General features: G+C 50.8%; 2 protein-coding genes across 2 annotated transcripts in view; one reads left to right on the forward strand and one right to left on the reverse strand.

The window, feature by feature from the left end:
• Nucleotides 1-1,325: 1,325 nt before the first annotated feature.
• Nucleotides 1,326-18,787, forward strand: IGFBP5 (insulin like growth factor binding protein 5). Its single transcript, XM_065750472.1, has 4 exons — nt 1,326-2,428; nt 17,596-17,822; nt 17,958-18,077; nt 18,439-18,787. The coding sequence occupies exons 1-4, from the start codon at nt 2,098-2,100 to the stop codon at nt 18,568-18,570; spliced, it is 810 nt and encodes a 269-aa protein (XP_065606544.1). The 5' UTR covers nt 1,326-2,097; the 3' UTR covers nt 18,571-18,787.
• A 5,313-nt stretch (nt 18,788-24,100) lies between these two features.
• Nucleotides 24,101-27,806, reverse strand: part of IGFBP2 (insulin like growth factor binding protein 2) — a 51,902-nt gene continuing 48,196 nt past the window's right edge. Inside the window, exon 4 of the mRNA XM_065750476.1 lies at nt 24,101-26,157. Coding sequence (XP_065606548.1) covers nt 25,990-26,157 — 168 coding nt within the window. The 3' untranslated portion in view covers nt 24,101-25,989. The remainder of the gene's footprint in view (nt 26,158-27,806) is intronic.

Genomic DNA, 27,806 nt, shown 5'->3' on the forward strand with positions numbered 1-27,806 from the left:
TTCCCTTCACCGTGCTTCCAGCTTCCCCGCTCTTAGCAATGAACGAGCACCGAGGGAGGCAAGTGCGAAGGACCAGGGCCCGGAGAGCTGTAACTCTGAGGAATGCAGCGGTGGAACAAAAGGCAGCAAACCCCAAGCTGTCCAGTACAGAGGATGAGCACTGCAAAGTGCTTTCTTTCTTCTTTTTTCTTCTCCCCCTACACTTGGTGCAGGGCAAAAGGCAGAAGAAGAATGAGCTAAAACGTGCAAATTGGACTTTGAATGGCAAAATTCCCCTTGTTTTCTGGCATGCCCTAAGCAACAGCTAACTTTTCCAGAGAGTAATCTAGCACAGTTCTTACAAGCAGCCTAGCCCTCCCTCCTGCTTGCTGTCCGGCCATGTTAACCCTTGTTGCCTAGGGGCATGGGGGGCACAGCCTGTACAACCTCTCTGAGTTTTTACCCCTCGCTCAGGATTACAGAGGCAGAAGGGGAGAGCTGGGTATGCTGCACTCACAGAGCAGGAGCAGGGTGGGTGAGAGCAGCTCCCTGGCACACATCCAGCCATCTCCCTGCCACGCTCACCTTCAGAGCAGAGGGGTGCGTAGGGTTCCCCCTCCCCCCCCTCCTTTCTGAGGGTCCTGGGTAGGGCACAAGGGTCCCTGTCTCACCAGCAAGCCCTGCAGATGCAATGTCCCCCCTACCTCCCTAAACTCGCAGCTCTCCCACCCAGATGCCCTGCAACCCAATTGCAACCATTTTTTTCTTCTTTTATATATCTATATATTTAAATATACATATATATATTTAAAACCGTGCAGATCCCAACTATTTTTTTCCCCCTGCCTCTCCTCTCCCCATCCTCGCCTTCCCCTTCCCCCTCCTCCTCCCCTTGTCTCTCCTCATAATATTATCCTTGATCACTGCCCGGGGTTTGAAGCCCAGAAGTCAGAAGCTGCGCACCCCACCCCCACCGGCTCGAGTGTGCACTGATAGGGCCCTGGCTGCTGGCACCCAGTCAAGCTGAGGTGTCATTGGGATCTCAAATTGCAGCTAGGGGCTGGCAGGCAGCCAGGGGCAGTCTATTTAAAAGACAGCCTGTTCTGCAGTATTCAGTCTCTTTAGAAACTTCTCCAGGGGAAAAGTGTTGGGAGATCTACAAAGTGGATTTTTTTTTCCTTTTTTTTTTCTTCCCTCTTTCTCCCCGTTTTTTACCGCTCCTCTGCAGACTTTCCAACCAAACACTCCAATTTTGCAGAAAACTTCTTTTTTTTCCTTTTTCTTTTTTTTTTCTTTCTTTCTTTTTTTTTTTTTTTTTTTTTTTTTTGCCATTTTGGGGGGCTTTTTCTTTCTCCACTTTTTTTTTTTTTTCTTTTTCAAACCTTGGAAGAGGAAAGCGAGAGGGTTGAACAGAGCCGATCGAAACACCACTTTGCTTCATACCACGCTTCCCAGCAGCTCGCTGCGTCGGGAGAGACTTCTCCTCCTGCAGAAGAAGGGGGAGGGAAGGGGAGCTTTGCATCCCCTCTTCCTTCTCCTGCGCCTTTTTCTTTTTCTTATTTTTTTTTACCCCCCTCTTCACTGCTTTGATGCCATAAGAGCAGGACGCTGGGTTTCAAGGAACTTTGCTCCCTTCCCAACCTGCCTCCTCCCATCCCTTTGGGTGCGTGTGTACGTGTGTGTGTGTGCGGTCCCATCCCACTCCCCAACCCCTGCAACCTGTAGGCTGCAGCTCCCCGTGCAGCCTTCTCTCCCTTTCCCTCCTCCTCCCCTCCCTTTCTCTTTCTGCGCTCCCGCGGATCGCCGTGCAGTTCCCCATTTCCAGGCGAAAAAAGAAAGAAAAAGACCCAAAGCAAACCTAGACCCTCTCCCACAGCCAAAAGAAAAGCGGGAGGCTCTCGCACCCCGAGAATAACCCTCAGCCTGGGGTGCCCGTAAGCAGGGGCTGCGCTTTCCGCCCCCTCCCCCCACCCCCCTTTTTAAATTCTCCAATTTTCTTTTTTATTATTATTTTTTTCCTCCCCCCCTCCCGGAGGGGCCAAGCGGGAAGCAAACGTCCTCCGCCCCCGCCGGCGGCAGCCCCGCGCCCCGTCCCGCAGCATCCATCCCCCCGCCGCGATGCTGCTGCGGCTCCTGGTGCTGCTGGGCGCCTGCCCGGGGCTCTCGCGGTGCCTGGGTTCCTTCGTTCAGTGCGAACCGTGCGACGCCAAAGCTCTGTCGCTGTGCCCTCCGCCGCCGCTGGGCTGCGAGCTGGTGAAGGAGCCGGGCTGCGGCTGCTGCCTCACCTGCGCCCTGCCCGCCGGGCAGCCCTGCGGCGTCTACACCGAGCGCTGCGCCCGAGGGCTCCGCTGCCTGCCCCGCCAGGGCGAGGAGAAGCCGCTGCACGCCCTGCTCCACGGCACCGCCGTCTGCCTCAGCGAGAAGAGCTACCGCGAGCAAGCCAAGGCCGGTGAGTGCCCCGCGGCCGAACAGCCGCTCCCCTCCGCGCCCATCCTCCCGCTGCCCCCCTCCCCTCCATCCCCGCCTGCTTTTCCCTCTTCCGGGAGCGCTTCCGCACTCTCCCGCTTTGCTTTTCCGCCCTCCCGGCTGCTCCCTTTCCAGCTTTCCGCTCGCTTTTCCACTCCCTCCCTCCGCTTGCTCTTCCCTGCCCCCGCCGGCTGCTTTCCCATCCTTCCGGCTGCATATTCCAGCGTTCCAGGTGCTCTCACATGCCCGCCGCTCGCTTTTCCACCTTTCCAGCTATTTGCTGTCTTGCCCTCTTTCCATCCCCAACTGCTTTCCTTTCCCCCTCGCCACCGTGTTCTTTCTGGCCGCTCTTCCATCCCCCTCCACCGCCGCCACCACCACCAGCTGCTTTGCCATCCTTCCAGCCGCTTTGCCATCTTTCCGCCTCACTTCTCCCTCTCTTTCTCACATGCCCTGGCAGCTCTTCCATCCTTCCAGCTATTTCCCCATCCTTCCTTTTCCCACTCCTCCATCGGCTGCCTTCCAGCTTTCCAGCTGGAAAACTACCACTTCCCCTGGCTGTTTTGCCATCCCCCTATTGCTTTACCACTTTCCCTGCTACTTTCCCATCATTCCAACTGCTCTTCCGCCCCCCTCCCCCAGCTGTTTTTCCATCCCTTCAGCTGCCCTTCCATGCCTTTGTGCCACTTTTCCCATCCTTCCCATCCATGCCCTGACTGAATCTCCTGTTGCATCATTCCACATCCCCCCCTTCCATCGCCTCCGGGTTGACCCATCCATAGGAGAGTTTTCTTCTCCCACTTCCCAGCTGCATCCTTTCCACCTCTCCTTCATGTCCATCCTTGTCTTCTCCCCGACCCCCTTTCTCTCCACCTTGCTCTGGGGCTCTGCAGCTTGAGCTCCCAGGGATCCTTCTGGGCAAGGCACTCCTTGCATCCCCCAAATCCTCCCGCTTTGGCACTCAGCCTCCCTCTTTCCCCTTGCTGCAGCCTGCTCCTGGCTGCCTGCTGCTGGACGTCTTCGTTGGGCAAAGGGCTTTAGCACTGGGAGGTGAAAAGAGCAGGTGCATTATGAACAGGGAATCCAAATGCAAAAAAGAATGACAGTGTAGCTAACAGCCAGAAAGAACACATTAAACGCAAGTATGAAGGCTGGCGTGGTAGCACCAGCACAAAGCCAAGCTGAAATGCTTGCACCTTGCACGTGACAAAAGCACGAACACAAGTGCTGCTTCACTCGGGTGCTCACTGCACTCCCATTGCTGGATTTGTGGCTACTTCAGGGTTGGTTCCCACTACACAACACTTCTGTATTTCTGCCATGGCACTGTGTACGTGTGTGTGGGGGGGGAGAGGGGGCAGGGAAGTGCCAAAGAGACCCAGGAAGCCACTTGGCAAAAAAAAAAAAAAAAAAAAAAAAAAAACAGAAACAAGCCTCCCACTTCTTTTTGGTCCAGGAAAACTTCCTATTTGCTTGTTAGCAAGTTCGTGCTCGTGCCAGCACAATGAGAGTCCACTTCTCCTTTCCAGCACCTAATAAATCTCAATGCTTTTAGCATCTTTTCCTTACTGCTACTTGTGCTGTTCTGCGCCATCCTTCAGAGCAAACACAATTTCTGTGTGTGTGTATATACACTGACATATCACCTTCCCCACTCCAAATGACGAAAAGTGTCCATCCTCCCCTAAAACTGACCTAAAGCTGAGCTCAGCCTTCTGCAGGGGACCTGGATGGAGCAAGAGCCACGGGGTATATGGGGAGCAGAGCAGGAAGCCAGGAGCCCCTTTCCTATCCAGGAGCACAGGAGGCAGTGCAGAACCCGCTCCCGGATGAGCTATGCAGAGCATCCCACATCGTGTCACCTGCCATGTTTATTTACCTCGGCTGTGAGTCTGGGAGGCAGTGTATTTGGGACAGTGAGCCCTGCAGTAAGAGCAGATCTGAGCTTTGCACCCATAGCCGGGGTGCCCCGTGCGGTCTGAAGCACCCAGCAAAGCTTTGTCTCTTGGTTTCTTGCATGAACCACCTTTTGTTCCACCTGTCCAAGGAATCTGGTCCTTTAGCAGGTGTTCTGTATGCAGACTGTGCCTGGTACCCTGGTAACATTGCTGCTTTGGGTTAGCTTGCAGAGGGAGCACCCTTGGAAGGAGCAAGGAAGGCAATAGAGTGTATGTCTGTTGCAAAACCGCTGCTGGATCACCTGAGTTTTCAGTCTGTACTCCCTGAGTGCCACAAGGGGCTCATTTCAATGGGTTTTGGTTGAGCCCCAGTAGGGGAGGCCTTGCAGGAGGCAGAGCAGCAGGTTTCTCCCCAGCTTTGCCAAAAATAAAAATAAATAAATGAAAAATAAATCAGAAATTCCTGAGGATGGGAGAAGGAAAAACTCTCTTGGCATTCAGCTGGTAGTGTGTGAGAACAAAGTATATTTTCATAGGGGTGTTCCTAAGCAACGGGGCAAGGAAAGAAATGAAGTTTGACTTGAACCCTCTGGCCCCAGCCAGTTTGGCCAGCAGCGCAGGGACTGTGTGCTGGGGGAGCTGGCCAGGCCCTCCCATCTATCAGTGACCAAAATTGGCCCTGAGCTGTGAACTGCTGAGAAAGAATGAACGCTCTGCAAAATGAACTATGGGACAGTGGTGAGGACAAGATCTGCCTGCCTTTCTATCTATTTCTGCGCTCACGTTGTCTGAGCTGAAAATCACAGATGCTTTCCTCCTTATAGCCGAGGTGGAGGCACAAGGAGAACAGTGCAGGAGCACAGGGCTGGAGGCTGGGCTTGGCTCTGCTGCTGAGCAGATGTTTTGCGTGGGGACAGGATGCTCCCGGGCACTGTGCCTCAGTTTCCTCTTCTGTGAGCTGGGCATAGCGGTGCTGAGAAACGCTATGCAGGATGTGTTGCTGGCTGGCAAATGGGTCGGAAATGAAAGCAAATGTAGGATTAAAGGACTTTGGTAATGCTTGTTTTAAGTAGGCTGATGTGTAGGTAGTGACAGGACAGTCCCTGTAGTCCTGGCTGGCACAGCAGCCAGACACTGTCCTTTACCAAAAGGCAAACACCACTGCTGTGCTGTAATTGACGTTCCTGGTAAAAAAAAAAAAAAAAAAAAAAAAGAGAAAAGAAGAACCATGAATGAGCTTCATTTATGGCACAAGCTTCAGGATTCTGGGTTTGCTCTGTTGGTTTAGGTTTTGTTTGAAACTCACCGCGTCTTTCCATTCCGCTGCCCTGTGCTCCCGCCAGACTTCCTCCTGCTGACACAGCAAGGTCAGGCAGAGCGCCGGGAGCACGGGGCACCGAGCACAGCCTGCCGCCCCCAAACGGGCTGGTGGAAAAACAAAGGTTGTCAAATATTTCCTTCTCCTCCGCCGTTCCTTCTCTTTCTAGAAAGCAAGCAAGACTTGGCAAGTTTCCCCACGAAACCGTGAGCCAATGATAACCAGGAGGGGAAGGGGGGGGGGGGGGGGGGGACAGATTAAGAGCGCTAAGAAAATTGTCTTTGCTGCGTCAGCTGGAAGCAGGAGGAGGGCTGCAGAGCCCAGGTTTCCTGCAGCTTGCATTGGGTGCAGTCCCTCACCCAGGCCCACACGTTCCCCACCCCGTTTCTCTTCCCCCTCCCTTGGTTTGGCGATGCAGGATGTGGACACAGGGTTTTGGGGAGGGCAGCAGCTATGGGATTGGGGTGCAGTGCCAAGCACAGGGTCCTTTGTGCAAAGCAGCTTCTGAGCTGTCAAGGCAAAAGCTACACAACAGGCCTGCAAAACCTCCTGTCCAAAACAGGAAGAACCCCATTTTTCTTCTCATCTGAAGTTTCAACGACAATAGCAATATGTTTAAAAGCAAAAAGAAAAGGTGAAATCCATCAGGTGCCAGCAAGAAATCTGGGTTTCTGCGGTGTGTATGCATGGGGGTGGGAGAGGTGGGGTGGTTCAAACAGGAAAGGAGGAGCCTTGGCTAGAGACTTTTCGGCAGCCTGGTTTCTAAGGAAGGAGCAAGGATATTAAGTAGCTGATCCAAACGAAATTCCTGCCTGGTGCCAGCAAAGTTCACCGGAGCAGAGACGTGGCTCTGTGCGTGCGTGCGTGCGCGAGTGATGGAGCGGCTCCAAGCTCCCGCGCACGGCTGTCAGCCTGGACCGGCTCCCAGCGAGCCCGCCCGGAGCTGTACCACTGCCTGCAGTGCTGGGGCTGGCCTTACATGGGAGCCTCCGCAGCTAGGAGGGATGCTGGAGGCAGGCAGTGTGCCTCCTGCCGTCAGTGCTCGCGTACCAGCATCCCGTGCCCGGCACACGTTTGGCACACGCATGTCGGTGCAGCGGGGAGGAGGAGAGGCAGTGAGTCGGCTGTGCTTGCTTGCAGAGCACGGTGCTCTGCTTCCTCCTAACGTCCACTGTGAGCTCTGCTCGCTGCACTGAGCGGCTCCGCATCAAGTCGTTATGGCAGTGGAGGTTCCTAGTGCTCCTCACCCAAACTGGGAAAGCCGGGAGCAGAGGACAAGTTGCAGAGAAATGTTGTAACTTGTTTTTCACCTGCACTAACTCAGGGCAGATAAAATGGCCCGTGGCATGGCAAATCTTGCCTGTATTTTTTTTTTCTTTTTTTTTTCCCAAGCAGTTAGTAGTGCTAATTCAAGGTCAGACATAAATGAAAGGGGAATTCAGTTTGAGCACACCTGCCCCTCAACGTGGGCTGCTGAGCAGCAGAGTTATTATGCACAAGGAAGATATGCATGTGAACATACACACACATGTACCCATGTTCACACACCCACACACGCCTGCAACAAACATTTAATGTGTGCAAACACACACGCAGCATTTTTGTCTCTGGGGGCAGAATGGTTTTCTGGAAGCACGCATAAATCTCTCTTACGTGGTTCTGCTTAATGACTAGAACATGGGTGTTTGGCCAGAAGGATCAGATACTGACACACAGAGCAGCCTACCCCATCCTCCCACCGAGGACTGAGAGATGAGATGCAGCAGGTGAGCAGATCAACAGGAGGTAAGGGGAGAGAGGCAAGATAGTTCTCCATGCCAGCTGCATGGATCTGAGCTCACATGCCATGTTTGGTTGTGGGCTGTATTTCCTGGAGGGAATAAGTCTGTCTTAAGTACTCCGACAGCCTGAGTAACTGGAGATAGCCCAGTGAAGGTCTGGGACAGGCTGTGGCTTGCTGACTTCTGTCTGACTGTCCATCTATCTCCTGCCCCATGCCAGGGGCTGCAGGACACATGCAGGTGACTGGTGCTGAGACTCTGCAAGCTTCTCTTTGTCAGGGTAGCAACATGGCCTTTGGGAAACAAAACCTGAATTGAGAAAAGACGACAAGCAGATGTGCTCATGCTCCCAGACCCCAGGGATGCCCCTGGAGATTGCCAGGCACAGGTCACACTCTGTGTCATCCTATCTGGGAAGAGTCACACCACATCTGATGAGAAAGGAGTGAAATCCCCGTCCTCTTCCCACTGCTCTCCCACCAAATGCTCTCTTTCTATTCCTTCAGCTGTGTAGCCAAGGCAACTCTCAGCAAGATGTTGTTTTTGAAGTGGCTCTTTGATGGTAGTGATCTAAGGGGACCCCTTAGTGTTTATGTCAATTCACCTGCTCATAGTTAATCCTAGCAGGAGCCAGGATAACATGTTTGCAGAAATTTAGGACTCTCAGTTTGATGTAGGCAAGTTTGCTCTCAAGGAAGCCATTTCTCAGCACATTCTGGTGGATCTGCTGTCTGCTTATGATGCTTCCAGGATGAGTGTGCAAACTGCCCATCAGTCCATGTCACATAGCCACCAGCTTCTGGTTGGAGGGCCACACCTACCTCAAGCTACATCTGCAGCAAGACCCAAGCTCCACTGGCTGCACATCACTCCCAAGCAAGGTTTGGCCCTATAAGATGCTGTGTACCTTTTTCCCTGTGTCTGAGAACCAGAGCAACATAGGCACTGTGGAAGCCAGCCACCTCAGTCCTCGAAAGACTGAAGAGAAAAACCTAGAGATGCTGTTGTAGGATTGGAAAGCATTTAAAAGCTGCCTGCCTTGAGGGCTGTTTGGTTTGTTTGCTTGTTGGGTGGACACAGCTGGTTCACTGATTGAGATAATTGTTACGTGGATGGAGATATCTGGTTGCTATTTAAGGGGGAGAAGGTAATCCTGACAGACATTTAAGGAAACAATCCTCCAGCTAAACAAGAGAAGGAATGTATCTTAAATGTAAGAGTGGGGGCAAAGTTGACCAATAGTCAGATTTTTTTTTTTTTTTTAAGAAAACTGTATATTTTTTTCCAAATTCAGATGAAAGTTGCCCTCCAAAGATAATTGAATCTACAGACCTTAAGCAAGAATAATGAAAAGAAATCAGGTGTTATGCATCAACTAATGATGAAACCATAGTAATTAAGCCAATGAATGGTGATGGAACCTGACTTTCACTTTTTAATTTAAAAGAGATGCAGGAAAAGTTGTGAAAAGAAAAAGAGTTTTATTAGGAAATCTCATAACCATGTAGCAATCACAATAGACTTGCATGTGGCTGTAATATTCCCTTTCATTTGTGACTCCTGCTTTCCTGAATAAATAGTAGAAGGGGGAATTTTTACTGCATCATTTCATAGCCATTTTGGTATTTCAGTTCTTTTATTTTATAACAGCCAGGGAGGCTTGAAGTCGTGAGAAAAAAAAAGAAACAAACAGCAAAGTGCAACAGGGAATTCGTTCTGGAAAGACTCAAAACCTGTTAGAGTGATCTGAGTTTCAGACCCCAAAATGGAGGCCTGCACACTTTGCTGCATTGAGGAAATCAATGTTTTTCTAACATGGAAAAGCATCTTTACATACTGATGGACCAAAAGAAACCAGACAGTTTACACCACAATTCAGTGCAGAGAGATGGCAAGGAGGAGTAGGAGCAGCAGTTCAGATCAAGCTTGAGCATGTTTTTTCTTAGCGATTGTGGGGTAAATAACTCCCAAGGATGGTACTTCACAAAGAAATAGTATAGATGATGGTATATTTTGAGTAGGTCTATAGGTATAGTACACAAATAATACAAAAGAGAAGATGGCTCACCTTCAGGATATCAAGGCTTGCAGGGAACTCCACATAGGAGGGATCTCTAAGAAGAGATCCTTTCCTGGTGGTGGTCAGCCCTTAAATGGGGGTTGGGAGAGTTGGAGCCAGGCTCCACCCCTTCCAATCACACAGGTATATCACCTCCACCTGTGCCCCCATGGCTGACTCAGTGCTCACCTCAGGTGACCAATCAGTGGTTCAGGCCATGATTCGGCAGTTCCCATACAGCAATGTTGTCAGTGTGAACATCAAACTTCTGGTACTGTTTTGTGGTACTGCTTAGGTGGATAGAGAGATGAAATAATGTCAAGGCCTTCCCAGCCCGGCTTTCTGACAGAAGGAGCCACTGAGGAAGCAGAAGGGAGGCCTGAGGGCAGAGGTGGAAATCTCATCACTCAAGCTCATAAAAGTCAGGTCGGACGGTCCATGTGATGATGTGTCATCTGGTGCTGACACAGAGATGAGCAATGGATGATCTCACAGATCTTTTCCATCTGGTTTAAGGCAGAGCAATGAATGTCAGGCTGAAGTCCTAGAAATTTATCCAGGCTCAGTGGGATGTTGCAGTCATAGCTGCACGTGTGAAATATTTGTGGGGTTTGAGCGGTTCTCATGTAGTACCTGGAACAGGTGCATCTCCAGATTCCACCTAACACACTTTCACCTCCTTGTAGAGGGAGAGGACAGGTTTGGCTTTCTCTTCCTTATGAAGGAAGTGTAATGGGTTGTAAGAAAACCCCAACAGCAGTTGCTTTTCAGGTCATCTCAGCTGGTAGCCAGATGAGCAATTCAGTCCCTTTTGTTTTCATTCAGAAGATGTGAAAGCACTTTTGTTTTCCATGAAGGGATTTCCTTTCTTTTTTGCCACAGCTAAGCCCCTTGGAGAAACTGTCAGTAAACAATTGAATGATGTTTGTCAGGAGCCCCTCCAGATTTTCCTCATTTTTACCATCAGTTACAGAGAGACAGTCATGCAATCTTCTTTCCAGAGTTTTCCTTCTTCACTCCTTTCTGCTCTTAGCTCCTTGGCAGTGTGGTATCTTTTTCATTACCTTTATTTCAACCAATGGAATCTGCCACTAGGGTGGATTTGTTGGAAAGCATACAAGACTAAGAAAGACTCAGTGATTTCATCCTTTCCAGGAAGAAAAAGTATATCTTGGTCACTATGGTATTGCAAGATGGTTTATTTAAATTTCTCTGGATCAGTCTTCAGTTCATCTCTCAGCTTCTTCTGCAGCTTCAGCGTACGAAATGGGAAACATCTGCAGATTCCAGATGATGTGAAGGAAATGTGTTTTATCTTCCTATCATCAGTGCATCAGCTACAGGATCTTTTTGATGTAAATCTGATCCTGAAATACTTCCTTCCTCTCCACCTGCCAGTTCAGTTCCCTGGCACATAACTTTGTTCAGGAAATGTCAGGCTTATACAAGCAGCTATCTAGAAGCAGAGTGCCTGCAATTTTCAAGATGGTGCACATCATCATCACTTAACTGAGATAGATGTACATTTGTTCATTTTTTAAAAGAAAGAGACTGGAAAGTTTCCTAACCTGTTTACTTGTTGGATATTTTAGGTTCCACCTTACCAGAAATGACTGGATTGCCACTGTGAATGGCAAATTTGGTCACACTGTCTGTTGACCACAAGCCCTCACCCCAAACTTCGTATGCCTCCTATGCATATTGCAAGCTCTCAAGCCTGTGTTGAGAACTGACCTCAGTCAGATTTGAGAGCTCTCTGGAGAGAAAGAGCCAAATCAAAGACACTGCCTCTTGGTGAGCCCCAGTCATTGCTTCTGCATCCCAGGATCAGAAACTGTGCAGCTGACCAGCTGATACCTAAGCCCGGCTCCTTCAGCTCAGTGTGGATGCTTGGAGCCTGCTGAACTAACAGCTAGCACACGTAGGAAAGGAAGTGTTGCCGTGGAGCTACCCATATCTAAACCTGCTTTTCTGCTTGTTCTGGAGAGTTGCTCCCAGGGAGTTTTACTTTGTGGCTGCAGCAAGGAAAGGCAGCTCAGGGAAGTATCATTTGGCACACAACTGCGCCAATCCTCCTTTATGCTTCTAGCTGCCACAACTTTACCTCTCCCACCTCCTTGGCGTTTGCTGGCAGTGCAGAGAACTAGTGCTGACCCGGAGATTCATTCCTACAGATAGGCCCTGTGCTTCCACAGCAGACCTAAACATGAGTTGGTTCCCTTGAGAGCTCCTTCCCACATGCTGAGCTGCATTTCTCCTCCATCCAGCTTTGTGTGAGGACACCAAGGTCATCAGGACAATGATCTCCCTTTCCCATGAATCCTGTGTGAACCTGGGGGCAGCCCAAGCACCTGATATTCACGCTCTGCAGGTGAGCCCTGGCTGATGCAGCAGAATCTGCATCCACAGGTTTCTGCTGAGACATTAATCTCCTGAGAAAAGAGCTGGTCTTCCAGGTTATTTCAGCAAAGTCTAAGCAATACCTCGAGAGAAAAAAGCCCCAGCGTAGTACATCCCTTTGCCATCTGTCTCCAAGGCTCTTCAGGTATTCCTGAGCATCCTGCTGGGTCTCAGCTTAATAAAATGAGATAAGTCTTAACCTAGGCTTGAGTACTTTTAGCCGTCTGGCTGCTTTTCCATCCCTTGCTTGAGCTTGGTCCCACCAAGCCATAACTTCTCTTAAACACTGTCTCTGTGGCACAAGAAAGCAAGGTCCTGGAGACATTCTCCACACTGTCATAAGGACTTGAGGCACCAAGGTACCCCAGAGCTCTTTTCCAAAAGCATCTGTGGATGCTTTTGAACTCTGGTCTTATATCCTTAGTAATGGACTGGGCATGGTGGGCCACAATGGATTTTTTGAGGGTACTTCACAGTGTTTTGACTACTAAAGACTTACTTGGATCAGTCAGCAAGTCACAAAGAAAATTTGCTTATTTTGGCAGCTCTGTGGCTAATTCCCAGTGAAGGAAAAAAGAGTCTGGGTTTTCTTAACAGTGCACCTGTGTTTGTAAAACAGTTTGGCACAGCCTTCCATGAGAGCTGCATCACAAGCTGCAGATAGACCCATACTGAAGTGGTGATGGGATTTACCTTTCTTAACTTCAGCTGAAGTCAGACCACTGGAGTCACAGGAGGAGAGACCGGAGCCTCTAGAAATGTGGTGTTCCACCCTAAAATCAGTACCTTAGCCAAATGATGGAGCTGGTTGCAGTTTGGAGGGTGCAGCATCCCCACAGTGACCTAGACGTGGCATTTAGCCATCCAGAAGCCTCTGTGCCAGGTCTGTTGTAAATGCCTGTTGCACATTTTGTGGACTCAGAGGAGGTGGGATGGCCATCGGCAGAGGTTGTCCTTTCCAAGCCAGGCTGCTGTTTTCCAGCCCTTCTCGGTGTGTGGTGCCTCCTCCCAGTCTCTCATCGCCTTCAAGCATCACCAGCATACTCCCACGCCGACCCAAAACTGAATCCCCACAAAAGCACAAAAGTTCGTCAAAAGTCCAAGGCGCGTTGCAGCTGGCTCTCCTGCAGCCAACGCCCCGGGCTAGTGGAGGGACTGGCTGCAGCCTGCATCCCTGGCCCTGCCTGCTCCTCCTCCTCGGCTGGATGGCTGCCGCGGCCACCTGACATCACTGCCTGACTTCACCGGGCGGTGGTCCGTGACAGTGACCCCAGCCCTGGGCATGGTGCCGGAGCCGGCTCTGTGCTCATCTAGGCAGGGCTGGGGGTCATTCATCGCCACGCCGTGAGCTGTGCCTGCTATGGGAATGTAAATGAGCTTTTCTTTGTTAGGGCCGTGAATGAGCTGGTCCCTATGGCCTCTGAGGAACTCAGGAATGCTTCTCTCGGTTGTGCTCTCTGCCAAAGGGCGCAAGATGAGCTGACTGTCCTGCTCTGCGTCCCATCCCTGCCTGCCCATTGGGACTACAAACACTGTCCCTGTATGCTGAAGGAGGGACTTTTATTTTCCTCTCATGGTCACAGATGCAAGTGCAGGCTGGGGAGAAACTTGCCTGCCCATCCCAGTTTTTTGTGTGAGTCAGGAGTAGGGACAAATAGGAGAAATGCACAAAGTGAGTTATTACCAGCCAGAGACCTGAGCCCATAATTCCTGCATAAAACCCAATCTAAAGAAAAACCGGTGCATCTTTTACACGATCTGCAAGTGCTGATGCTTCTTTCAAGGGCGGCACTAGTGTTACCCTCCTCCCAGCCACAAGCAGCCGAGGGAAACTGCTTTATACTACCCAGCCAGAAGCAGCAGCAAGAAAGGATGGAGAGGATGGAGAAATGTTGTTGTTCTCATGCTGAAGTTTAACTAAGATCCCCGTTATGTCTTCCTGTAGCACCTTCCTACTTAAATAGTGTGCTCATGCTGTAAATAGTAACAATCGTGATAGTAATCAAGTAGGCTGTTGAGCAAGACTGGAGGCAATAGTTGTGCCTGTACTTCTTAGGCACGCGTGGCTTTTTTTCCAGTTTTTGAACAGAACAGCAAGTTCCCTAGCAGCGGTCTGTGGATGTAATGAGCACGGATCATTAGCAGCAGCAGTCAATAGGTACTTTTCCTACCTTCCTGCCAGAAACCAATGGAAATTTGTTATGAAAATTCAAGCCTCCCAGTCATTTGGAAAACACTTCCTGCTCAGCTCTGCAATGCGAAGGGGCAGGGAGACAGCATTCTCACACACCCACGTGCACACACACACACTGTGTGGGCTTCACGTGTGTCCAAACCTCTGGAGCATGAGAGTAGTGGGGTTGGTTTGGGGCCGGGTGTGAGGAGGTGCACTGTCTGTGCTGGGGTGGCTGTCAAGGACAGCAGAAGGAATTTGTGGCTTCCCTGTGACCAGTATTTTGCTGCTCTTTGCCCCTTTTACACTGGAAGGGTGGAAATAGTTCCTGGAATAAAGGACTGATAGAGAACTTATTCTGGTTGGCCCTGATGCTACACCTTCAGCCCCTTGGGTTGGGACAGCCCACACTCAGTTAAGGGTACCTTCCTACTCCCAGGGCTGTGGGGAACCTGCACAAATTAGGTCATCAGCAACACAGCTCTTCTGCTGACCTGACCCATGATGGAGCTGTGCAGGCTCCAGCTGCTCTCCGTTCTTTCCTTGGTTCCTCCATGTCCACCATAGCACCAGGACCAGAAACAAAATCATGAGATGGCTCTGAGTTGAGTTCTGCCACGGTCTTGGCCATAGGGTCACCATCCCCTTGAGATGGCTGCAGCTGGAGTCCTACCTGCAGGCCAGTATCCTCAGCCACGTCACTGCTTCAGGGTGGCCATTGAGCCTGGGACATCTGCTGAGAAGTGACCTCCTGAGGAATGTGGAGAAAAGATGTCAGTGGTGAGACCCACCCATCTCCTACTGCCTGCTGAGCTGAAACTGTGTGCCTCTGCACACAGCGTGCCCATGACCCAACAACCAGGTTGGCAAGGTGGAAAAGCCACACATCAGGCCAGATGGTGACAGCAAGGGAGGAGAAACTCCTGTCTCCTTCCTGAGTATCAAACAGATGCGATTAGTGCTCCTTCAGAGAAACTGGGTGTTCCACCCACCGGCATCTCCTTGGGAGCAGACACGTGGCAGTGTCAATGCTGCCTGCCATGCACCTGCCCTGGGTGGCAGGTGGTGGCTGAGGAACCAGCCAATGAGTGAGGATAGGCTGGCAGATGATTCTTTGGAGATGCTGACATGCTCCCAGTGACATGGGGTGGCTGCAGGTTGATGCAGATCAGATGGCTGAAGAGCAAGGGAGGGACTGGGGGTACCCAGTGCTGCCCCGACTCTGCTGATCCCCTCATGTTGACACCGTGAAGGTCTCACACCATCTGCCCAGAGCTTGTCAGGAGTTTGTATGTCAGGGACCTCTGCCCTTCAGTTTGTCAAAATTGGCTTGTTAGTATCCAGTTAGGGAACAGATGGACAGGTGCATGAGCTTCAGCCTTGTTGCTGGAGCAAATTAGGTTAAAAATCACCAGAGGGAAGAGAAAAGGGATCTGTGGAGTTCCCAATGGGGGATAAAGACCTAAACCAGGTACTGTTGTTTCCTCCATGGCTGTCTGTGGATGCCAAGGGAGTTGAAAGGTCCAGGTGCTGCTTCTGCTCTGCAGGAAGAGCTGGTCTCAGGTGGGAGCTGGGCAGCTTTCAGTGCACACCAGCCCTCGGCTCCCTCTGCAGAGCGCAGAGCTCCTCTGCTTCCCATCTGCCCTTGCCAATAGGGCTCCACATTAGCCCCTGGCTCCCAGCCTGCTCTGGCTTGCTGGCAGCTTGCAGGAAGCAGTGGAACAAGGTGTTTGCAGAAGCTCAAGTTGCTGACCATATGAGCAGACGCAAGCTGCTGCAAACATCCATTGCACCACGAAGCCAGGGGACTGGACACTCTGTGCTGTTCCTCTGAATCCTCGCTGCCGTGTCCTGTTTGTTTGTTATTTCAGGGCTGGCCAGGTAACCGTGCCTCTCTTATTTGTTACTGCACAGGTAATGAGCTGCAGCCTGTCGTGTTATTGTAGGGTTGCCTGCTACCAAAGGGCGGCCCAGGGAGATGCCCTAGCAGACAGTGCCTGGGGGGCTCTAGGGACAGAGGTGGCAGTATGTGTCATTGATGTGGGAGGGCTTGTTCACTGAGGATGTCTCATGGCTCCTTTCAGACTTTGGATTGCAGCAGCATCTTGTGGCAAAGTGTGCATTTCAGCTGCACTCTGTACATTCCCAGTGTAATCAATCTCTCCCCTATCCCCTGTCCATCATCCTTTTATAATAGAGGGGTGACTGAAATCCTGCAACAAGGCAAAAATATGGGCATGTGAATGTCATGGGGCAAATTGGCAAGAGGATGTCCAGGAGATATACGTGAATCCCAAGGATGATAGATGGGGTCATTTGTGTTGCTTTGGGTAGTTAGGAGGGTGCTGAGTCTGGTATGCTGATCAACCTCCATTCTTGTGGAAGAAGAAAAAAGGAGGCTGCTTTAGTAAATAAGCGTCCATAGAAAACTTCCCAGTTTGGAAAAGTGGGAGCCCAGTGACAGGCCTGTTTCCTTGGCTACCTCCAGGGCCACCCACAGGTTGCATGCACTCCTGTGCAGCCTGGTGGGGCAGACATGTGCAGGGACGCTGCTGTCTGCCTTGTTATTTCATCCCCTCAGGTGCCTGTCATCCTACTGCAGTGGCTTTCCCCATGCCTGCCTGCTGGCCCCAGCACAAACCTGGCAGCATCAGCACCAGTCCCCTGAGAACCAAGGGCTGGGGGACCAGCAGCCTCAGGAGATTTAAACCATATTCAGATTTAGTCCAGATATAGCCCTTTTTCACTTTGGTGGCTGTACTAAAGGTCACAAGTCAGCTAAGTTTAGACTGTCATCAGCTCTCTCCTATATATATCCGTGTAGGGCTTCTGACTGCATCCATCCAGCGCAGGTCATGCTGAGGTGATGTGAGGGGGTGCACAGGGCCATGGACAGAGCCTAAATGTGTTCTTCCCTTGCCCTTGGTGTCATCAGTGATAGCTGTGGTCAGGCAGCATTACTATGCAGCATTGCCTCTGGCTTTACCTGAATCACTGCAGGCTGAGGACTCTGCTCAGTGTCTTCAGCATCACTGATGATGTGCTCATTCAACAGTGTGGCAGCTTTGCTAATTGACAGTCCTTGACTTTGAAGTCATCTCATCTTTAGGTGTCCTTGGCTTTTGTTCTTGCATCTGCAAGGCTGAGATGTGAGTCTATGACTTAATCCTCCTGCCACTGCTGAAGAGGTGCTTCTCCCCCACATTTTGTGTCCCCTCTGGTCCTTTCTGGGTGAGGGATAACCATCCAGCTAACCAGTTGTTCCCTACTGAAACACTGCGAACAATGGTGGCCTTGCATGTAGGATCCCATTCTAGACCCCCCCAGCTCTTCCATGCCCAGAAGATACCTTCCTGTCCCAAGCTTGGGATCACAAGAAACGCATAGCAAGTCTCAAACGTTAGGATAAAGTCAGGGCTGTAGGAAGGAGCTGGAAAAAGGCATCCCTGGGCACAGGATTGGGCAAGCAAACCCTTGTCAGCTGCTGAAGACCTGACAGTTCTGTATCCCTTTCCTTCCAGAACGGGAATCCCGTGAGCATGAGGAACCAACCACATCAGAGATGACAGAGGAGACCTACCCACCCAAGGCCTACAGGCCCAAGCACGGCCGCCTCTCTGATCTCAAAGCTGAGGCCTTGAAGAAGGACCGCCGGAAGAAGCTGACCTTGGCCAAGTTTGTGGGCATGGCGGAGAACACAGCACATCCCCGCGTTGTCATCCCCGAGCTCCGGCAAGAGTTTGAGCTGGTGGGTGCCACACACTTTGCCCCACGGAAGGGGGAACTGCGGGAGGGCTTTGTGCACCTGGCAGGGAGTACTGGTAGGAGGGACCAGGGGGCATTCGCTGCTCCCTGCCTGACATATCCCGTTCCTCCCTCACAGGGCCCTTGCCGCAGGCACATGGAGGACTCCCTGCAGGAGCTGAAGAGCAGCCAGAGGATGGTCCCCCGCGCTGTGCACCTCCCCAACTGTGATCGAAAGGGATTCTACAAGAGGAAGCAGGTGAGAGTCCCGCAGAGGCAGGGATGCTCCCCACAACAGAGAGGCTTTATTCTGCCACCACCCCAGATGGAGAGAATTGAGGTTTTTCCTCCACTGCGTTAATGGGGAGATTGCTGTAAGTCTCTCCAGGCATGGTTGGTGTAGAGGTGGCCTTATTGATGGCTCAGAGCATGGTCCAGCCTGAGTCTAGCATCCTGCAGCAGCTGGTGGGGTAGAAGGAAATTGAGAGCTCCAGGCTGGGAGATGGAGGTGATGAAATAAAAGTTGCAAAGCGCAAGGCTGAGCCTCAGTCCTAGCACAAAGGAGGCAGTGGAGGATGGTGGCAAGCTCCTCATCTCTGCACTTGTGTGTCTCTCCCCAGTGCAAGCCCTCCCGGGGCCGGAAGCGTGGGCTCTGTTGGTGTGTGGACAAATATGGAATGAAACTGCCGGGAACTGACTACCTGAGCGGAGACCTGCAGTGTCACGCATTCGACAGCAGCAACGTGGAGTGAAGTTGCATCCCCTCCCTCCACCCCATCACCACCCACCCAGGCTCCCTCCCACCCTCCCCTCCGCACCTCCCTGCGTCCCAGGACTCCGATTCCTTTCATCTCATGTAAGAAGAATAAAAGAGAGGAAAAGAAAAAAGAGAAAGAGAGGAACAGAAAAAAAAAGATACATAAAGGACAAGGAAAAGGAGAAAGGAAAAAGAAAAAAAAAAGAGAAGAAAGTAAAAAAAAACACGAGGAAAAGAAAAGAAAAGAAAAGAAAAGAAAAGAAAAGAAAAGAAAAGAAAAGAAAAGAAAAGAAAAGAAAAGAAAAGAAAAGAAAAGAAAAGAAAAGAAAAAGGGAAAGAGAAAGGAATAAGTAAAAAAAAAATAAAAAAGGAAAGGAAAGAAGAAAAGAGAAATACAAACCCTGAAGAGACTGAGGACTCGGAATCTACAGCAGTGTCTTGACAACAAGGACTCAGCAAGGAAAGGACAGAGCCAGAGACAAGCCAGCTTCGGGTGCTCCGCCATCCCGCACCTCTCCCTGCACTGCCTGCGCACCCCTCCTGCCGAGCAGAGCCCATGCCAATGTAGAAAGCTCTCTGAGTTGGTGATTTTCTAGTAGGGGTTGCGGGCAGGGTTAATTTTTCTTTTTATTATTTTTGATTTTTCATTAGCTAGTCATTTTCCAAAGGGCCTGGAGAGAAAATCTTGTAGCCATCAGCGTCTCCCCTCCTTGCTCCGTTCCTCTGGAATTTCTTCCCTGTATTGCTGGGATGCATTTGAGTCAATGTTACGTCCATACCAAGTGACCACCCCAATCCAGGCAGATTTGGACCATGCTGGGAGGAAGACGAGGAAGAGGAGGAGCAGGATTCATTGCGCACCTGGAGATGAGCTGGGGAGGGACACAAAGCTTCTGCAACGGCATGAATACTCCCCACAGTATTCGTGAACATCAAAAAGAAACAATCCAGAAGGGAGACATACCCTTCTCAATGCAGCTCCTCTTGACCTGGGAGGTCAGAAATCTGAGTTTTGGACAAGTGAGACTCTGAACGTCACCCGTGTGGGTATGGAAGCGTTTGTGGTGTGCATGTGTGTGCACAGATGCGACTTCTCCTTGCCTGGAAACCTGCAATTTGAGGGCTTCACTGTAAGCAGGGGGAGAGCTGCCAGAGCAAGCAGGGAGGAGAGTTATAGAGGTGTTACATCTGAGTCAGCTCCGTAGATGCTCCATTGCTCCTCAGAGTGAAGCAGGCATATACTGGGACAGGGGGACTGGGGACACAACCCTTCACCACCCTTACTGACATGGCAAAGACCAACTATGGAGAATTGTTTTTTGTTTTGTATTTTGTTTTGTTTTTTCACAGCCAAAAAAAAGAATAGTTTGCTCCAGAGGGAAAAAAAGACTTTGTTTTGTCTTGGGTTTTTGTTAAGGCTGGATTACAGCCTTTCCCAGGGGTAGGAAAACACCAGTCTCCATCTTTTGCATTGAGGACACCACTGACATCTGCCACGGCTGACTCCCTCCGCCAGCTCCCCAGCCTGCAGTGAGCTCTGCAACAGGTCCTCAGGACACTTAACCCAGGACCCAAATCCTCATTCAGCAACAGCAGCCACCGCAGTGCGGAGACCCACTGCCTCAGGCGTGCTTGGACAGCTGACAGCTGCCTTCCTGACTATTTTGTTGCGTTTTTTATTTTCCATGTTGGATTTTGGGACTCAATTCCCCACGACAAGGGTCTCTGTGATGGCTGTGCTGGGAGGATATCCTGCAGTAAGAGGAGGATTCACAGGGCCTGGGCGTAATGGCCCTGGCACGTGAACATGTACCTGGAGACATCTGAAGGATGCATCTGATCCTGGGAGCAGGATGCAGCCAATGTGTCCCCCAGTGCTCGTCTGAGCCTCCTGGGGCTGGACACAGAAGAAGAGGGGGTTCCCAGCACCAGTGGGGCCAGGATGAGGGGGACTGGCTGCTGAGGAGCTCCACTGGAGGCTTCTCCCCATCACTGGTTCAGTGCCCTCATTGTAGTGTCCCATGGGATGGGATCAGCCCCGCTGACACCCAACAGGGGTACTTGTCTCAGCAGAGGGCAGGACTGGATGGCCCCCAGATTTTGCCAAGAGACTTCCACGGAAACCTAGTGGGGCACATATGGAGCTGGGAGTGAGGTGCCTTCCTGTGCCGAACAGAGGGGACTGCCACCATATGTGGATCTTGTTCCCCCTACCGAAAAAAAGAACACAGGAATGGAGTGATGGGGTAACCCCCGTGCCACGCTGCTGGAGGGGAGCTGGGGCTGGAGCAGAAGGAGTAAGGTCGGATCGAGCTGGGTGGAGGGTGAAGGTGGGGTAAAGATGGTGGGAGGTGGAAGAGCCACGTCAACCCCCAGGGTCACAGATCTCCATCAACGCCATCTCCTCCATCCTCGGATTGCCAGTCCCAGTACAAAACCCAGTGTTATAGGCCAGTACCACCTTCCCCAGTGCCCTACCTCCTTTCTTCTTCCCTCTCTTTCTTGCTTTAGTTTTGTTTGTTGTTGTTGTTGTTATTGTTTGACTTCCCAAAACTTGAAGCCTTTGGCTGCAGAGAAAGGAGCCGTGCTGCCTAGGGGTGGGCAGAATGGGAGCGGGTAGAGGGTCAGCAGGTCCACAAGGAATGTGTATTTTGAAGTAAACTCACCTCCCAGGGGGGTGCAGAGCAGTCCGGTGGTGGTGGTCTAATGGCATGGTCACCATGGTGACACTGGGAGGGGGGACACAGGACGACTTTCCAGCCTCCCAGTGCAAAGTGGGTCCCAACTGTGGACTCCCAGGCACCAAAATCCAGTGGATGGTGACAAAGCATCACCATTTTCAGCAGAGAGGAGCAGGAAGGACCTGCTTTGCCTTTCACAGTGGTATAACCAGAACAGACACATCTGGGAGCTGGGGGGAGAGAGGCACACGGGGAGGTGCTGGCCATTTTGCATGCCAGTGGCCACAGGGTGAGGAAAAGGCTGGAGCAGGGGTGAGGACAGTCCTTGGACCACATCTCCCATGGGAGATGTTCAGCAGCTGGGTTACCCCTTGTCTGTACTGCAGTGGCCTTTGAAAACCACTAGTACAAGAGCATTTTGCACTATTTCTCCGCTCTCTTTCTCTTCCCCCTTCTCTTTTTCTCTGCTTTCTCCACGAAAAAATCCTTTTTTTATTGTTGGTTCATTTTGGTTTTTTTTTTTTCCTTGTTGGTGTTGTGTTTTTTGTTGTCATTCTTTTTTTTTTTTTTTCCCCCAAACGGAGCATTGTATATGTAACAACCGACAGCTCACCTCGCTTCCAGATCACTGTCCTGGCCCTGGCGAGGAGCCCTGCTCACCGTGCCCCCTCCCCCACCCCGCCACCGGGACAGACATCAGCACCGCACACATCACCCACCGTTGTACCACACTCGTTCACACACCAGATTCCGAGTTTCCTGCCTGTTTTGTTTGTTGTTGTTTTTTACTCTTTAAGCAATACTCACTACACATTTTACGGTAGCTTTTTATAGCTTTACATACATACGGTAGCTCTGGTTGTTTTTTTGTTTTTTTTTTCTCCTTCCCCCCCCCCCCCCCCCCGTTTCGTTTTTGTTGTGTTTGTTGTCTTTTTTTTTTCTTTTTTTTTTTTTTTTCCAGTACACAAGAAATATTCATACTCTTACTGGTGGGAAAAAAAGAAAAAAAAAAAGCAGTTTGTGAAAAACTGACAATGGAAGAAGAGCTTAATGCTCTGTTTAGCATTTTGTACTTAAAGAAAAAAATCTCACATTTTATTAAAAAGTGAAGATTGCTGTATACTATTTATTCAACTTATAATTTATGTTACTCTTTGATCTTTGTCTTTTCTCATGACAAAGCATTTATTTAATAAAGTTATGCATTCAGTTAGCCTGTGCCTGACCCTCGTAGAGTGTCTGTGTGTCAGCCCTGCCATAGGCACAGCGTGCCTGGGGGCTCAGCCAGCCCCATGGGTCTGACAGGGCAGGGGGAACCTGGCTTAGGAAAGCTCTGAAGCCCAGAGAAATCTGCTATGACAGTGGTAAATTTGAAAGGTTGAGCTTAGGGCATCCTTACATTTTTTAGCTGTTTATTTGCAGCACCCATGCTCTGCTGGGTCATGAAAGGAGAGAGAACTGTACAGCCATAGAACCAAGATTGGAAAAGCCACTAAGATCATCTGGTCCAACCATCACACTTGTGACCACTCTAGACCACGCCTCTCAGTGCTCCACCTACCATTTTCTTGAACACCTCCAGCATCATGGGCACCAGATCCTAGAGCACCCAGCTGCTACCCCAAATGGAGCTCATCACTTTGGGATGAGATCTCTGAGCCTCAAAGCTCTCCAGGCTGCAGGAAGTCCTGCCCCAACATCTCAGTGAGTAGGAATGTCCCATCTCCATCCCTGCAAGGCACACGAGCCCAACCAGTCTGTAGTCCTCAACAACCTCATGACAGCCCTCAGTGCCCCTTCCCACCACCTATGTCCTCCCCTCTGCCCACACAACCTTTCATCTTCCCACACACCCCTTTGTCCCATGCCCCCATCCCCACCATCTGCCTTAGCTGTCAACATTATTCCATGTGCCCAGAGCAGCACAGGGGGAAAAGAATGTCCCCTTTACTGTCAGTCATGCCTGCAATGAAAGGTGGCTTTCTACACAGAACGTGTAGGGCTGTGCTACCAGTTTCTTGTCACATTTACCCCACACCCATCAGGCTCACCCGAAGTACATCCCATGCCACGTTGCTGGTTAGCCCCAGCCACACAGAACCCCTTCTGTCAGCACTGTGATTTTAAGCACAGTTTGCAATTATTATCATTATTCTTTGCTTTACCGTGGCATCCCAAGCTCCTTTTGGCCATAATATTATCCCTCTGTAGTACAGGAACTCTGTGCAGGCAGCAGAGACAAAACCAGCGAGGCCAGGATGATCCCTGGAGAACAGGTCCATCTGCTGGCTGACAAACAGCATGACCAGGTGCAAGCACCAACGAGAAGCACCCAAAACCCTGAAGGCTGGGAAGCTGGGAGGAGCTGACCTTCACCCAAATATGTGCTGAAGTCCCAGGGGTGCCAGTGCTGTGCCCTTGCAAAGCTCTCACGCATCCTCCTGGCAGTTCACGTTGCTCCCAGGTTGAACAGGGTGCTTCTGCTGACCCCCTCCCAGCAAGCAAAGTGTGCCAAAAACCATTCTTTACCACCAATCTTGGCTGCCATCAGGCAGCAAAACAGCCTCTACACACGTGTGGGCCAGATGCTGTCTTGAGAGGACTCAAAGGCATGCTGCATTGTGGAGAACTACAGAAAGACCCACACAGCAGGACCAGAGAGGGGATGGGGTGACAGCAGTGCTCACACAACTGGGACCAGTAAGGGTAAAAACTCCCAGTGCCGCTCATTGGGCTCAGCATTCACAGCACCCGCAGGGCAAAAGCCCAGATTTGTGTGCGATGCAACAGGCAAGAAAACATGCTCTATTTAATAGAGGAGGTTGAGGAGGGGGAAGATGACAGTTTTCTGGCATCCCATTTAATTTATTCCAACTTTATGCAGCTCAGCTTCTCCCAAAGAGAAAAGAAAAACACAAAAAGAAAACTTCCTGGTTCCTAAACAAAACAAGAAGTACAAACTGCAGCTGACAGCCAGAGCATGCACAGTTTACATGGAAAAGCTGAACACCCTGGGCTGTTAACAGAAGACAGGTAGCATCATTTTTACAGTAACTGAGTTCTGCATTCAGGTGCTTTCTCTTTGTCCCTGATACATTCTCACTCCCTCCCTCTCTCTCACACACACACACACCTCTATCACTTTCCCACCACATCCTCAAAGCACTTTCCTTTCCCCCACCAACACTTCCAAACTCCTGCAAGGACACGAGGGGCTCTATCTGCACAGACTGTCCCACTCTTTGTGCTTAGGAAACTTGTGGCCAGGAAGGGGGCTTATAAAAAAAACAAAACTCAGCAACAACCCCCAGCACTCCCATTGCTGCAGAGTTTTAGGCTTTCTGCTTTTCCTTACCCAGCTCCAAGCCCCCAGGTGAGGGATATAAGCAGGAGGCACCTGCTGTGGTGTTTGTCCCACAGCCCCAAGGAGAGCATGCTGGCAGCACCTCTCAACCCCTCTGGGCCCAGCCCAGCCCTGCCCAAGGTCCCACAAAAAGCTCTACATTTCCAAGGACGTTTGCAATTGTTCTGCAAATGGTATCCGTGTTAAAAATGGGGGGAAGGAAGAAAAAGTCTCCTTGCTTCGGCGACAGGGAAGTTATTTATTCTCAGCATCGGTGTGTTCTGTACAGAAAGAAATCAACAGGTGAAGTAATGGCAGAGACACATCGGTCCTCAGAGTGGCATGTCCAGTGCAAAACATCTCAGAGTGCCTGCAATTGCTTGGATTTAACCTATACAAACATGCACGTGGGCAGAGGGGTGCGTGTGTATCTGGGCCTTTACAAAGCATGATATATACTGTACTTACAATAAAAAAAGTGTGCTGAAAAGCAGATGCTCACTCCTGTCCCAAGCAAAAATGGAGGGAACAAGAGCAGCTGCTGGGAGTGCAGGTTTTAGATGGGTTTTTCCTATCTAAAAAGAAAGAAAGAAAAGAAAGGAGAGACACTCCCTGGCTTATTATCCTAAATCTACACAGGCATCCTTCCACCCAGCCCCGGCAAGTTCACTTTAGCTCCCTCAGCTCAAGCCAATCCTAAGAAATACTGGGCAGCAGCCCTCCAGTTCCCTCAGAAAACCAAGCATTCAGCTCCACAGTCACCCAAAGGCCCCATCCTCCCAGAGCAGCAGGGCTGGCTGCACCCCAGGGATGCTTCAGGGGGCTGCCTTGTCCCAATCCCCTGGCGATACCCCCCCTCAAGGGACACAGCCCCATCGTGCTGCCATGCTCCAACTGGGAAGTGGGGACTTTGCTCCTTCCCTCCCTCCCACACCACATCCCACGCCAGGACCAACGCACAGGGGACAGGCAGGACACAAGAGGCAGTATTTACAGTCTTTGGTCTCGGGGAAGGGAGGGAGGAAGGAGGAAATGGAACTTTGTTGTTTGATTTTTTTTCTTTCCCCCTCCCACCACAGTAAGGTGTTTTGCCTGCAGGAAGATGCCACAAAGCAGCAGGGGAGAGGAGGGCCACAGGGCGAGGAGCAAAACAGACTGGTTCTCTGGCTGACATTGGGCAAAAGACTATAGGAAAGCAGTCCCTTCTCCTTGCAACCTCCCCCCCACCCCACCCTTCCCCTCCTGTTATCTCTTCCCTCCCCAGGAACTGAGGCAGCAGGAGGGCAGCACACAGGACCCAACCCCGGTCTCTTCCAGAGCCTAAAAGAGACACGCTGAAACCCAAGTAAAAATCCAGCACCGGGGCCACAGCAAGCAGGATCACATCCATCTACTGGCTCCGCAGGGCATGCGCTCCCCGGTCCTCCTGCTCATGGGCTGTGTAGAAAAGGTGGCACTCGGGGTCCCCACGGATGGTGGGCGCACCCTGGATCACTTTCCCATGGATGGGGTCCACACACCAGCACTCGCCACGCTGCCCATTCACCGACATCTTGCACTGCAGGGAGAGGGATAGAGTAGGCATCAGCTGAGGAGATACAGGAAGAAGACCACCATCACCCCCCAGTTTCTCTGAAGATTCAGCACAGATGGCTTGGCTTTACGGATGCTGCACTGTAGCAGCATCACAGCTCTGGTACTCCAGCTGAGGGCTGGGGTTCCTCCCCCATACCATGAACGGTTGGGCTAGATGATCTTAGTGGTCATTTCCAACCTTAATGATCCTGTGCATGGGACCATTGAACTGATTTCAATAAACCATGAGGACAGTCACCCCCAAACTACACTTCTCTTTCAACTGTGGATAAAAGCACCTATGGAGTCCACAGTCCTTGTCTGAACAGGGAGGAAATATGCTTACACAGCAGCTGCACAAGCTTCATTCTGCCTGCAAATTGGGTTAAACAAACTAAATGTGGCAGCATGGCCCCACAGACCAACTCAACTATGTTTGGGAATGGAGTCTCAATCTCAGCACGGAAGCAGTGACCATAGTGAGCATGGACATGGCCTCTACACTCCAAAGCCTGTTCTGGTGAGAGATAAGTGTCCTGCTGTCATCTACCTCTTGCTGCAGGCATCTCGTACCTGGTGCTCATGCCTCCATACCCAAATGAATACATCCCTGAACAGGGCACAGCAGGATCCAGCCCCCACAACAGACTCTGCATGTACTCTGCAAAGCTGAATTCAAGCCATTGTCCGCAGCTGGACTGAGGTCAGAATGCAGCCTTGTTCAGGGGGATAAAAAGCAGGAGAAAAGGTTTAAACAAAACACTAAAAAAAAATCCTTCTCTAGCATGAGAGCACACTAAGGCACCCTCCACCTTGTGCTGACACACAGGAGGTGGGAGCAGCCAGGAATGCTTTTATTGGCATCTGGTTTTCAACCAAGGACAAGGAGCTGACACTCAACTCTGGAAACCCAGATGGAAGGAAAACTGGGAATGGCCTCATGTTTGTCCTCAGCCAGGGCAGGCAGAAGAGGCAGTGTTTTCATTCTCTTTTTCTACAGCAACGGCCAACACACAACTTCTGAGTACTGCAGAGAAGGACAAAGCAAGATAACCTCAGAGCAATCTGCTCTTTTCTAACAGTTTTTTTTTTTTCTTTTTAATAAATACTCCCTAACAAGGGGTGGAAGTAGCCATGAAAACAGCAGGATGTCTGGGTCTTCTCCAAGGGATCATTCCGTACAGCCATAAGAAGTGCTCACATCCAGGTACCATCAATGCAAGCCAGTCCCCAGGTGGTGCTTTGCTGCTTAAGAGAGCTTCCTCCTTGCTGCAGATTCTACTGCAGCATCTGATGATATCCCAGAGCCTGTGGCCATTCCTCTCACTGCAGATATCATACATCCAGCTCTGAACCAGGTCCCCATCAGAAAAGGTAAGAGTTGATTTTGTCCGGCTACAAAGCTCTACTGGACAGAACTGTCCAGGGAAGGTGTGGAGATGAAATGGAGAGGGAAGGAAGCAGTCAGGGCACAGGTACAAGCCTCTCCTGGGAGACGCCCATGCCAGGAAAGCTTCAGCATGCTCCTGTTTCCAACCTGAGCAGAAGAACCATCTCTCTCACCACTCTCTGTGCACACTCTCTTCCCCCAACCTGAAGTTCATCCTGCTGCACACCTCCTGCAGAGCTGCA

The sequence above is a fragment of the Cyrtonyx montezumae genome, unplaced genomic scaffold (assembly GCF_038088225.1).
Source record: "Cyrtonyx montezumae isolate F1298 unplaced genomic scaffold, pur_monq_1.0 scaffold_7, whole genome shotgun sequence".
Taxonomy (NCBI): domain Eukaryota; kingdom Metazoa; phylum Chordata; class Aves; order Galliformes; family Odontophoridae; genus Cyrtonyx; species Cyrtonyx montezumae.

Excerpts from the sequence above, each read along its gene's own strand:
- IGFBP5 (XM_065750472.1), top strand. The coding sequence starts at position 2,098 with ATGCTGCTGCGGCTCCTGGTGCTGCTGGGCGCCTGCCCGGGGCTCTCG. Across the intron at positions 2,429-17,595 it reads CCGCGAGCAAGCCAAGGCCG|AACGGGAATCCCGTGAGCAT; the intron begins GTGAGTGCCCCG and ends CTTTCCTTCCAG. Across the intron at positions 18,078-18,438 it reads GATTCTACAAGAGGAAGCAG|TGCAAGCCCTCCCGGGGCCG; the intron begins GTGAGAGTCCCG and ends GTCTCTCCCCAG.